The sequence below is a fragment of the Python bivittatus genome, unplaced genomic scaffold, assembly GCF_059951505.1.
Source record: "Python bivittatus isolate LINGU-HERP-01145 unplaced genomic scaffold, Pbiv_v1 ctg000120_np1212, whole genome shotgun sequence".
NCBI lineage: Eukaryota > Metazoa > Chordata > Lepidosauria > Squamata > Pythonidae > Python > Python bivittatus.
In genome coordinates, this window is record NW_028277037.1 from 6,208,567 (window position 1) to 6,221,687 (window position 13,121).

Below are 13,121 nucleotides of genomic sequence, written 5' to 3' on the forward strand. Positions count from 1 at the left end.
AGAAACCATGGAGACTAATTCCTCCATGCTCATGATACAATCAAAAATATATTTATTTGTTGCTCATGAATATATACTGTAGGTTTGAAACTGTACTTGGCAGGTAGAAGGAAGTTTGATGCTTTCCATTCTTCTCGTCCCTGGTATGCTAGACTTCTTAGTGAAAACCCATTTCCCTGCCATTGCAAACTAGCCCATGGAGAAACATTGCATTCATGAAAATCTAACATACAAAAATTCCTCTACTCCATTTTGAAATTGTGCAGTACGAGACAATTTGTGCTACATGGAATGTCGAACTATATAGCTTGGCTGTTCGATTCAGGGAATAAACCGTTTGACTAAAAGTGAACATCTTTGCATTTTTCTTTTGGCCCCATCTTCAGAATGGGACCGTATTTGGAAATCATTGTATTTGTTCAACTTTCTTATGAAAAATAAAAAATAGCAGTCATCTGAAACAAAAGCACTTGATGACGCCCAAAGCATACTAGGGGGAAAAAACATGGTTTTTAGTTACATCTGAGTTCTTGTGTTAGTTGGCTTTTCATTTCTTAACAAGCAAAAAAAGAAATCTATTTCACATTTATGTTTTCAACATTCCATTGCAAGTCCTTTGTAGTCAGTGAACACTTTGATCCAATTCCTTAAATGTAGATTTAGAGATTTCTTGGTTTAGAACTTCAGCCTTGATATAGACTAGAAGTAAGCATTTAATATTTTTCCATGAATATAGCCCAGTTATTTTTTTTTTTTTTTAAATGTCAGTATGGTATGTTTTTCTGTGGCCTCTACTTTTTTGGAAATAGAATTGTGGATTAGCTGGGCCTTGATCTTATTTGCTTACATTCTAAAGACAGCCATTTCAGCAACAGTTCAAATGAAATAGAGTAAGATTAAGTAATATTATATATTCACTTAGCAATGCTAAAGACCTGTAGGCTTTGGCATCAGTGCAGATATTTTTGCCATGGTCAACTGTGAGTTATAGAAAACCTTAATGATGTAATGTACTGGTACATGCTGGGTTGGAGACTGTGTCTTAAATCTCCTTTGTCACGTAGACTTTGACACAAATCATTATCTGGAGCTGTAGCATGTCATGGATAAATTATGAGCCTTACATCATCGCATCTGTAAGAGACTATCCCTGGGATTGAATGGCAAGGAAAGAAGAGTATGGTAGATATAGTCAGTTTTGAGCGGTTGAGTCCATTCATCTATTGCAAACAAGCCCCATCCCCCAAAAAAATCTTAGAAGGCAATGCCAACCCAATTCCATGTCCCTGTCAAGAAAAATATAATCACTGAGTCAAGCTTAAATCAAGAATACGTTACCTTTTTTTTTAATTCCCTGTGTATAGATGAATCATGTGTATGCAATGGTCCAGGTTTTCTGCTTTTCTAGCCATGTTTTAGAGAGGAAAGCCTGATAGCACAACTTTGGTGTTTATACTATTGCCCTGAGACAAGGTTGACAATTTCCCATGTTGAACTAGAACAGGACTGTGGGAATAATTAGACAGAAAACTGTTGAACTGTAATCCTAAAAGTTAAAATTTTGGGACCCGCCCTTGGAAAACTAAAATATTGGGTACCTGCTTGCGATAAGTACCATGCAGAGACATCCCCTCCTCACTGCTCTGAAAACTCAGAGACATTTCTTTTCTGCAGGAAAAGTTGAGGCCCAGGTTAGAAGTTCTCAGTATGCAGATGTTGTCCTAGGTTTAGGAGATGGAAGGTTAGCAACTAAAAGAGCCGAAGTTCCTTGGCTTGATACATCAACTTCATTTGCTTGGTGCTGCGACGACTCCCATGTCTCCAGTTTCACGAACCCTGAGGATATTTTTTTTCGTGGAAAAAATGGACTGTAAATCAGAAGTAGTTGATTTGGCTTGCTCTGTTGTTCCAGTTCAAGCCTTGGGACATCTGGCAAGTACAACCAAAGAACAGCTAAGATGCTGGCCTTAAATGTAGGAATCTAAAGCTCGGATCCTTACAGAGGTGAGAGAAAAAAAGACAAGATGCCTCATTTAAGGATAATCTTTCTTTCTTACTTTGCTTGCTTGCTTATTTTGGAAGTACCCAGATGCAGAAGTGGTTGGCGGTCACATGATTTTTTTGACCAAAATGTTCAACTGCATCAAGCCGATTTGGCTTTCACATTGCCTTTAATGGACATCTTAGTCTTTCTCTGTAAATGCACAATGTCTTACCATTATTTCCTTGTACATTAACTACAGGAAACTGTTAACGCGTGGTATTTATGTGATGGGTTTGATAAAAGCATGACGTGGCTTACATCTCAATCCAATAAGCTGCTATGAAAGGCAATTTATTTGTTAAGAGGTGCATCTGTGTAAGAGATTGATGGCTGTGCTATACCAACATTTGTTGCATTGCCCTTACAGAATAAGCAAATCTGAGGGTTTTCCATTAGTCTAATGACATAGTTTATTTCTTTTTAGAAGCAATCTCCATTCAAAGATATGTTGTCCCATAACCCTTCATTGTTACATTTCAGATAGGGATGTTCCAAGATCCAGCTGAGGGCAGACTTGGAGACAATGGAGCTATGACCAATGTTAAAAGGATTTCAGCCATCGAGATCTTATTTCCTATTTCAGCTAACTTTCAGTGTGGTATTCTGCCAGTATATAGCATGCACACTATTCTTATATCATCACAGTTATTCATACTTTTAAGGTTAGGGTGCTAGAAATAAAACTGGGAGAAGATGTGCAAGGTGATGACAAACCATTGCAATATGGAGCTAATTAAAAGTTGTAGGACCTTAATCGAGCTGCTGTGTCTTCTTGTGGATAGTTGGTAATTATCAGTGTGACTATATTGCTTTTGTACATCAGACACATCCAAGGAAACCAATGAGGCAATCTAATGCATATTTCCCTCCAGAAATACATCTACTTCAGCTGGCTGGATCAAGTTAGTGAAGACTGTATACATCCCAACCACAAATATATTCTTTATCGGGGATTCATAAATTCATATGGAATTGATAATGGCATAAGAAAGAGAATTTTACTAGTATAGCTCTTCAAGCATATCTTTAACAGTATTTCAATGAAATGAAAACTTGGATGAAGCATGCATAAATCAAACAGCAATCAGCTCTTGCCGATTTAGATGTTCCCACCTTATTCCAAGAAATAATGTGAAGTGATGCACACTTGTACAGTTGAGGAGAGATTATAAAGGTTGGGAATTGAAACATCTTTGGTGTAGTTGATGATTGTTGGTGCCTTTTGTAGTGTCCTGGAGGAGCCTTCACACCCAACATTCGGACAACCAAGGAGTTTCCAGATGATGTGGTCACCTTCATCAGGAATCATCCCTTGATGTTTAATTCCATCTATCCAGTCCATAAGAGGCCATTAATTGTTCGGACAGGCACGGACTACAAGTATACAAAGCTAGCAGTTGATCGTGTCAGTGCTGCAGATGGAAGATACCATGTTTTGTTTCTTGGAACAGGTAAGAAAATTTAGCATTATGCTTTTTAAATACAGTTTTACCATCTATGTTTTCTGCAACAGGACCAGAACAAAGCTTGGGTGCCATCAGCAATACAGTAGGCAATGGTGCTTTAAGACAGGGATTGTCCATCCCCACCTCAGAAGGTTTAGAAAGGCAGGCAATCAGGCAGGCAAGATGGATGGATGGATGGATGGATGGATGGATGGATGGATGGATGGATGGGAGGAGGGAGGGAGGGAGGGAGGGAGGGAGGGAGGAGACGAGTCACAAATCCATAAAACTTTAGCTTTAAGAAGAACCAATCTCCTACTCAGTGTAAAAACAACTCTACATACCAAACTGTGTTTTAATAAGAAAGATGTCTTGATCTTGCCCACTTGATCTGGATTACATTTTAAATAATTAATATTTGAGGGTACTGAGATTATTCTAAGCATTTGTGAAATGTCTTCCCATATCAAATTTATCCATGCGGTTTCCTTTTCAGCGATGTGGAAGAGGTTTGCCATTGACTTTTATCAAGATTTTTTCCTGACTTCCCAGTCTAGCCAACAGTCCTGGAATTCCTTGATATTATCCCGTCTAATTACCAACCGGGCTTCACCCCCCCATATCTTGTTTCCAGATGAAGTGAGCCAGATGCTATCCCAGACACTCATTTTTTAGAAACCATAAACCCCATAGAATACTTTTATTTTTCAGGAACAATTTTACTTGCAAGTACTTCACTATCCCCAGCAACTTAGAAATAAAGGTTCCCAATGTCAGTAAATATGATCTCTGTGAGGGTGTGCGTACCCATGTGCTTGAGTACTTACACAGTTGTTTAACATCAATTTAAAAGGAGAGAAGTAGCCAAGCGGTGGTGGATTAAGATTGGAGAAACGTGCTCTGTTTCATTGGTTCCAGTCAGCAATTCAGAAACTATAATTTAGACTATTTGAAATTTCCACTAACGTCTTCCAAGGCAGGCCTCCATATAACATAATGGACGGTGACTACTACAACACATACTCCATGGCGCTGCCTCCAAAGACGCTTTGGAAAGTGCAGTTGGTACAAGATACAGGAAGCTGGTTGGGGTCAGCCCTTCAAGATAGTCCAGAACAGGAAACCAGAACCAAGAATACTCACACTACCTTTATTGTAAGGTTACAGTAACAGAATCTTGCAAATCTGAAAACACTTTCCTGCTCTCCTTTCTTTATGTTCCAGAGAACTAAGGAAGGTCAATTCAGAGACACTTTCTCCACCCCATTCCTGCTTTGGAGTCAAATTTCTCTTACCAGGCCGTTGTCTAGGCTGCAGCTGTTCCTCCTATCTCTCAGGGTTATTCTCACAGCCCATTACAGTTTGTTCACCAACAGTTTCTACCAGGAACACATTATGCCTTTGCTACAGGCCCTGCATTGGTTGTCAATCAGTTTCCAGATACAATTCAAAGTGCTGGTTTCTACTCATAAGGCCCTCTATGGAACAGCACCTAGGGCTGCATTCTCTGCCAAGAATCAATCCAACCAACTGGGGAGTCCTGGAGAAATGGCTAATAGTATCCCAGGCTGAGGTGTGGCACTGAGGCTCAGAGCTGTACCGCTTTTAAGGAGCTGTAGCTGTCTTTTGGAACCACATTCCTGTTGAGATCAAACTTGCCCCTACTTTGACTTCATTTAGGAAGATGCACAACATTTCTGATGCCACCTTGATTTGAATATGCAGCTGAATTATAGCTTTTGTGCTATTGTGTGATATTTACGTTTATTTTAATAAGGTCTATCATTTATGTTTTAGTCACAATTTACAATGGAGTTTTTACTGTTACTTACTATTTACCCTGAATGTTTCATACACATATAACATTGGCAACTGCCCAGAAGTCTTACAGGATTTAGGTTGAATGAACAAACTGAGTGAATCAGTGGCTACAATACAAGATTGTTTTTATTCTCCCATATAAATGGAATGCACACCAATTTCTATCTTTCATTCATACCATTTGGTATTCAGCTGAGAGAGGTTAAGCATCCAGAGACTTTCTACATCCCTCTAGCCCAAGAATCAAGAATGTCTTTGCCACTGTTATTTGTTTATTTATTATTTTTAATCCCACCAATAGGAAACATTCAATGAAATATGGCATTCAATGTATGCAAGTATAACAAAATAGCAAAATCCACCTTACAACCCAGTTAATACAGGGGGGGAAAAAATAAGATACTTAGTGCTGAAAAGAAGTTAGTCAATATTGTATGATCCTGAAAAAGTGAAGCAGGTAACTAATTGAATGAGAAACGACTAGGAAATCCCAAGTTTGTAGAAATCCAATAGGAAAAGAATCCCAAAACTAGATAGTGGTAGACAACTTTCTTCTCGCTGCCAATAAAACAACATGGATCTGTCCACGTAGTCACCCGGGGTCAAGCTTTCAGCCATCATTCATATGGCATTACTCTTGTCACAATATCTGTAATCTACTTCCCAGAATGTCTCAGAGAATATGAGTACCTTCATGTGGTGCTGAAAAGATTACAGTAGAGGTACAAGGCAACTTTTCCCAAGGTGGACTTAGAAGAGACATGAACCCATAGAGAAGATATCACAGTTAAGGAAATCTTCTATCCTGTTGGCATCCAGTGAACTTCAATCAAAACATTGCAACGTTGCCTCGCCTTTTTATAGTAATGAACAGTACTCACAAAAACGTTTATTTCCATTCGCCAAATATGTTGCTTTTCTTCTCAGAGTAGGTTAAAATAGGGGGAAAACAAAAACAAGTGACAAGATTATGGATGGATAAGAATTTTATAAGCTTGGGCTGATTTACAATGTTTTTAAAATTATAAGAAAGCGTGCAGAAACTATATTAAGTATTCATTTATAAATGGTACATTTATTAGAATATTTATACAAGTTTGTAAGAAAAAAAGTTAGGAGAAAGTTATAAAAACAGATGGAGAATATAGAAATTGTCAAGCAATGATGTAATCAACATAAAATGTATAAACAAATCTTCCATGTTGGTGATCCACCATATTTCTCTTCAGTGATCCAGCAGAAAGTAATATACTTCCTTCTTCTTACTGGGTTTCCATCAAGCAATACTCTTTTCAGAGAAAACTCATCGCTAGGATAATAGATTGTCTTACGAATGAAAAGATTTATTCGAGGAAGCAATGACAAATATAAGCATCATGTAGTAATTCTTCACCCTGATCAGTAGTAATTTACTTCAAGGGGAGGAATGTTGGTGAAAGCCGAGCAGACGGGGTTTTCTTCTCCTCCACACAGAGGGCTTTAAAAGCTGTGTGAAAATCCCTGTGTATACAGGCAGATTTATGGTAATGAACTCAAGGCAACATCTCTTTTGCTTCTGACAGTCTACTCAACCTTAACTGCTACGTTGAAGGCTGGGCCATCACAGGTTGTTTTTTTTTTTTCTTCCTAGTAATTTTTTTCCCTTCTTGCTGGGAATATATTGAATCTGACTATTGTGAGCAGTGAGAATTTCATTTGGTTCAACTTTTAATACATCCCTTCTTGCCATTCTGTTTATAATGAAACTTGCAAATTTCATTCGAACGTCAAACTTGAGCTTCAAGGCAGAGCAGATATTGGAGTTTGGTATTGCCTTTTCACCTAACATTGTATACCGTAAACTGCAACACTCATCCATTTGCTATCTGACTTCTGCATCTGCAAATACTAGGGCAAATTAAAAAAAAAAAATCAAAGAATAGTTACCCCATTCCCTGTTTCATTGACCTGATTCCCCCTCCCAGAGGTGTCCACTCTATCAGAGTCTTTTATCAAAATGATGTAATTAGCATTGCACTGCTGTAATATAAGTCCCTTTTAACATTGTCCATGGGGTTTTCTTGGCAAGGATACTGGAGTGGGTTGCCATTTCCTTCTCCAGTAATGTATGGCTGTGAGAGCTGGACCATAAAGAAGGCTGAGCGCCGAAGAATTGATGCCTTTGAACTGTGGTGCTGGAGAAGACTCTTAAGAGTCCCCTGGACTGCTAGGAGGTCAACCCAGTCAATCTTAAAGGAAATCAATCCTGACTGCTCATTGGAAGGATCGATAATGAAGCTCAAGCTCAGATACTTTGGTCACCTAATGTGAAGAGAGGACTCTTTGGAAAAGACCCTGATGCTGGGAAAGATTGAAGGCAAAAGGAGAAGGGGACGGCAGAGGATGAGATGGTTAGATAGCAGCACCGAAGCAATGACCATGAAACTGAGCAAACTCAGGGAGGCAGTGAAGGACAGGAAGGCCTGGCGCAATATGGTTCATGGGGTCACGAAGAGTCAGACATGACTTAACAACTGAACAGCAACAACAACAATATAAGTCCCATCCCTTTCTTATATGTAGTGACATCATGGCACACAGTCAAAAGGAGCAGAGTTTGCATCACAATGTTGCAGTGTTGCTTTGGTCATAATTCTCTTTCCTTGATCCCACCCCACCCCCATGGATGACTATGATCCTTTCAGTGCTTATCCCCAAAAATTAGAAATAGGAAAAAAACTTGCCTGGCTCAGATTAGCAAGTTTGTATTAGAGAGGTTGTCGTGTGGTCAACTCATATGGAGAGCCAGTTCCAATTGTTTGTCAACTCCTGGAAACCGTAAGAATCTATCGCTCACATTCTGTTTCTCTCCTTGCAAATGGAGCATTATTCAGATGGTTCCAGTTGGGTAACCTGCTTTCTTTGGCTTGGCCTGTGTTGAAATGCCTCAGACGTCAATCACATAAATAACCAATGGATAACTTTTTTTTTTTTAATGCAAACTAAGTGCATAAGTTACCCAGATCAGTGTATCCCTCCCTTTTGTGGTCTCAAAGGGATTGCAAAGGATTTACTAAAGACATCCGTCAACAAAGAAAGTCGGAACAAAGATGACAAGTTAATTAAAACGTTTGTGACCATTTCCTTCTGGGGAGTGTAAAAACTGTATTGTGTAACATTGACAGGCTTGGTAATTGATGGTAGGGTCTGCAGCAGCCCTCTGGCAAATGGGGCTTGGCACAGTGGCAACATTTAAGCTTAAGATGAGCTTACTATGGGTGAATGCTGAGCTAAGCCAAAACTGCGCTAGTTACGTCTACCGCTGTCTATAATATCAATCATTCTACAAATTATGGGCTTTCCAAGCCAAGTTCAGAAAGTGCTCCTATTTCACTTCAGGACTGATCTACATACACATTCTGAGTAGGCTTCCTGGGGCTAAGGTAGATGCAGAATTCATTTTGCTTTGCTTTGCTTTGCTGTACAAATTTATCAGATTTCCACCAGCCAATTTGACAGCATAGGAGAACCAGAAGGCTTTAAAATTGCCTTTTCCTCAAATTCGAAATGCAATTTTTGCAGTATTAAAAAGGAAAACAGAGTTATAAACTGAGTGTAGCAGGTGACCGTGAACACGAAAATGCACTGTATTAAGCAGAATTATGGATAACGCACATGTTTGCTTAATGCTAGGAAATAATATGTTTTGCATATCTGTAATAGAAGCCAAGACAAAGTATTGTACTTTACAGCCGAGTTTGCACAATACTGGTTGTTGGGCTTATTTTATTTGTTTCTGCTTTTGCTTTATTTAGCAGAACAGACAATACACACACGCACACAAACACACACATACACGTATACATATAACATTTAAAAAGAGAAAAAGAAAATGCAATAGCTATAGTATAAATTATATGTATGGGTTTCTCGTGCATATATAGATGTATATCCATGAATTTTTACATAATGGTTTCAGTAAAAATGGCCGTATTTCATTGTAATCATCCATATATAACTTACATCTATAGGCAATTCATTCAAAAGTCACAAGTAACATCAGGTTTTAATCCACTGAGGAATTAGGGCCATAAATTTATCCTTCCCATGCGAGGAGCTAATCTCCTGGTAATAAACAGGCCACAGAGAATCCATTTCTGTTGTCCAGCTGTCAATTTCCATGTAGTTCAAAGGAATGTGGCATCTGAAAATATTTGCACAATATATTTAATCTGATTACTAAATTACCTCATTTTTCACACAAGACACTGAATCATAAACTAACAGCTCAGCATATAAAACATGCTGAGACTGGAAAAAAATAAATCCAAGCTAAAACTAACCACTGTTTTGTGTGCTATACAAACACAGCCATTCAATCTCTTGAGTAATTTGATGAGGCATGTTGTGGGAATGAACTCAGTGAGTCTCAAATTAAGGTGCACTGATTCCCTGGCTAAAAACCAGTCACCACACATGAGACCTTGGCAACTGTTCAGGTGTTATGCTTTCTCCTTATTCTGTTGTGTGAAGGAAACTTCCTGCCACTTTCTTCTCTTGTGCACCATTTCCGCTCACCACATATTGGTGGTGGTGAGTCTGAAGGGGAGAACCGGTGTCCACGGAAGTGGCCCCACACAATTTAGAGCTTGGTTGTTCAGGGTTGTGCATCATGTGTAGACATTATTCACATGAAGAAAGTGGCTTCATCCCCTTCAGATTTTTGGAGGATAGGAGGTACAAAGATGCTGGGAATGCAATGCTAAGCCTGAGGGATGAAGGACAGCTGAATTTATATGACGACTTGCTATCTGAAGAAGGTTAGTGTGTGATTCAAGTGAAGGAGTGAGGATAGTCCCAGAAGATCAAACAATTGCCCTGTGCCCCAGTAGATGAAGATGTGATAAAATTGCTCAGCCCATAAAATAAGCCATTTTACAATGAAGGCTCATCATTGGGTATTGTCTATGCTGAATGGACATCTTCACATCTTTTTTGCTGCTTTTGAAATGATTTCGTCTTAGTAGAAGCTTTCCAATTGGAAACAAAGCATGGAAATTGATAACCGGAAGCACACTTGACCGAGCAGAACAATGAGTTTTCATAAGGCAAGTAAAACTTAATAGGGCAGTTCCTTAAGGTGGTACAGACCATTTTTGGCACCCCCCAAAAGTTGTGCTCTTCCTTACAGGAATAAATATTTCTGATGATGTTATCTAATTGGCTAATGAAACATCTGCAAGCAAACAACGAAGCTCAGAGAGCACCAAGAACTCCACAGTTCAACCCCGAGCTACAGATATTCTCTTATGCGGGATAAATATTTCAACCAGAATGCAGAAAATGGGCTCATTTTTATGCTTTTCACCTTTTTTTGCTTTTTTCTGCTTGACCTCAAGGTCAAATACTCCCAATCAAAATGTTATGTTTACGCTAGATCTGAAATTGCAGCTGGTCCCATCTTTAAACCAAAAAGGGACCACCTCAAAGCAAAACTGCCATGAAGCTGCAATCTGGGCCAGCACTTCCTAACAATTGTGGTGATGGGTTTTTTTGTGATGTGGGCAGGAGGGGTTGCTCTGTCAGCCTTTATCCCATGTTTATTTGTTTATTTGTTTAAGGGAAAATGGCTTCATGGAAGTCTGTTTTGAAGTCTGACTTTTGAAGTTTACAGTACTAACTAGAACATTCTCTTTGGGATGATTTATATGAAAATGTACGGAAAGATTTAAACTTTTATCTTGAATTAGTCAGTGGAACATACTGTGTAGCAGCCAAACATCTGTGTGTTCTGTACTATCCAAGCTGTGAACCATGCTTGAATATAAACGGTCATATTTGAGTTCTGTAGAAGTAGGCCATACTTCTGTCAGTTGACGATGTGGGTCAATATTTAGTTTTCTCATCTCAGTCCTTCCTTGTCGGTACACAGCTTCCATACACCTATTTTTTGCTCCATTTCTCAGCCTCTTGGCTATTTTACTCTTCTAATGTCTTGTTTCCTGGCTTTTTTCCAAATCCTCATAAGAAAAATGGGACTTATAGTAATACTTTTAAAAATAAGCATGTATATCATGCTTTTGGGGGTTCAGAGTACATCGTATCTACTTCACCCCAATAACCTTTGCATGCTGGCCAAGGAATTTTGGGAGTTGATGTCCACACATCTTCAAGTTCCCAAGTTTGAAAAACACAGCTTTATACCAACTTACAGAGAAGTCTTAGTATTATTTTGCAGATGTGGGGCTTAAAATGGAAATATAATCACTGGTCTGAAGCTGCCTTTTCTGTTCATGGCAAAGTTGAATAGGTCCTTCCTATTTGCAGCTCAGTTTTTATTCCCCAATTGCTGCAGATTTCAGTTTGGAAGGGGAGGGTGTATCAGTTAATAAAGCAAATGGCATGTACTTATTAACACATTAGCTACAATTATTGCAATCATGAGAGAAAGAAGATCTTTGTGTGATTGTTCTTGCTTTTGGAATGATGTGCCCCCACAAAGATCCATTCTGCTCCCATCTTTTTGAGTTTATGGAAATAGTTGAAAACCTGGTGGAAGGGTTTGGTTTAGGGTTTTTGTTTTTGTTTTTGTTTTGTGCAGCATATGAAAAATAAGAAGTGGGTTTTCATCATTTCCTTTTCCAACCACCGCTCCTTAAGTTACGATGGAACTTTAAAATGTTCCAATAGAACTGTGATTGGTTTGGAGGAGGATTAACCAAACACACACACCAAGAGACATTTTAAAAGGAAAAAAAAATGGTTGATATATAATTCACACATTTGTTAAATTCTGAGAGAGTTTAAAGCACTTCCATGACTCTTAAAATTTTGTATCTGTCTTAACTATTTTATCGGTCATGATAATATTATTACTCTTCCCAATAAGATACTTTAAAATGTCGTGATGATAAATGTTCCTTCTAGCCAAGTATAATAAAAAGATACCCTTGATAAGAATTCTCCAAATCTCCCTTGGATTCAGTGGCCACATTAGCATAGTTCTGAAATATTCTAGCCTTTTTACCAGGACAATAATTGTGCAAAAATGAACAATTGTGGATCTATTTTTTTCCATAAATTGTAGCTGCCTCTGTAAGGGGAAGCTGATCTTGACATCTGAAAGGAAGCGTTCTTGAATGTCCAGCTCTGAGAGATTTCATGCGCGGCTTTCTGTGTATGTTTGAATGAATGCAGATAACTCGGTGTCTGAAAGTGTCAGAGAACAACTGTAGTACTGGAGCTTATTTCTTTAATTTGATTCTTTGGTAGACTGTTTATTTTCCCCCCATTATGTGTTTACATTTGCATATCTTGGGAATTGTTGCCACAATAAACAAGACTCATTTACTTGAAATGCAATGTGTAACAAGTTGCTATATAGACCCCAAAGAAAAGCCGTGATTAATATACGTGCAGAGAAGAGTTCAAAATCTGTAAGGTCGTTCAAGGTTTCTTCGGCTTCTTTTTACTCATTTGTTATTATATAAGAAGTGAAAGGAGAGCATTTCAGCAAAATAGGGAAACACCGTTGTACTGCAATAATTGCACATTACAGGAAAACATGGAGAGGTGGTGGTGTGCAAACAAGAGAGCTACGTAACCACTATATGAGTGTCTCAGGGATCCTTGATAAATGTGTTGAGCCAACAATTTTTTTTGCTTTTTTGCTTTTTTGATAGAACAATCTTTTTTCTGTTTCCATTGTCTCAGAACAACAGTAATACTTGATTTAAGATTGCTACCAAATTTGAACTAAGGAAATGTGCAGTGAATGTGCTTGGAAAAATGTATGTTGTCAAGAGAAACAATATTTGGAGTGCTTTCACAAC

General features: G+C 38.5%; 1 protein-coding gene across 2 annotated transcripts in view; it reads left to right on the forward strand.

Annotated features, from left to right (window-relative positions):
- Positions 1 to 13,121, forward strand: part of SEMA3C (semaphorin 3C) — a 158,659-nt gene that overhangs the window by 125,070 nt on the left and 20,468 nt on the right. For both annotated transcript variants that reach the window (XM_088134903.1, XM_088134904.1), the window contains exon 12: positions 3,273 to 3,495. In XM_088134903.1, the coding sequence (XP_087991029.1) occupies positions 3,273 to 3,495 (223 nt within the window). The remainder of the gene's footprint in view (positions 1 to 3,272; positions 3,496 to 13,121) is intronic.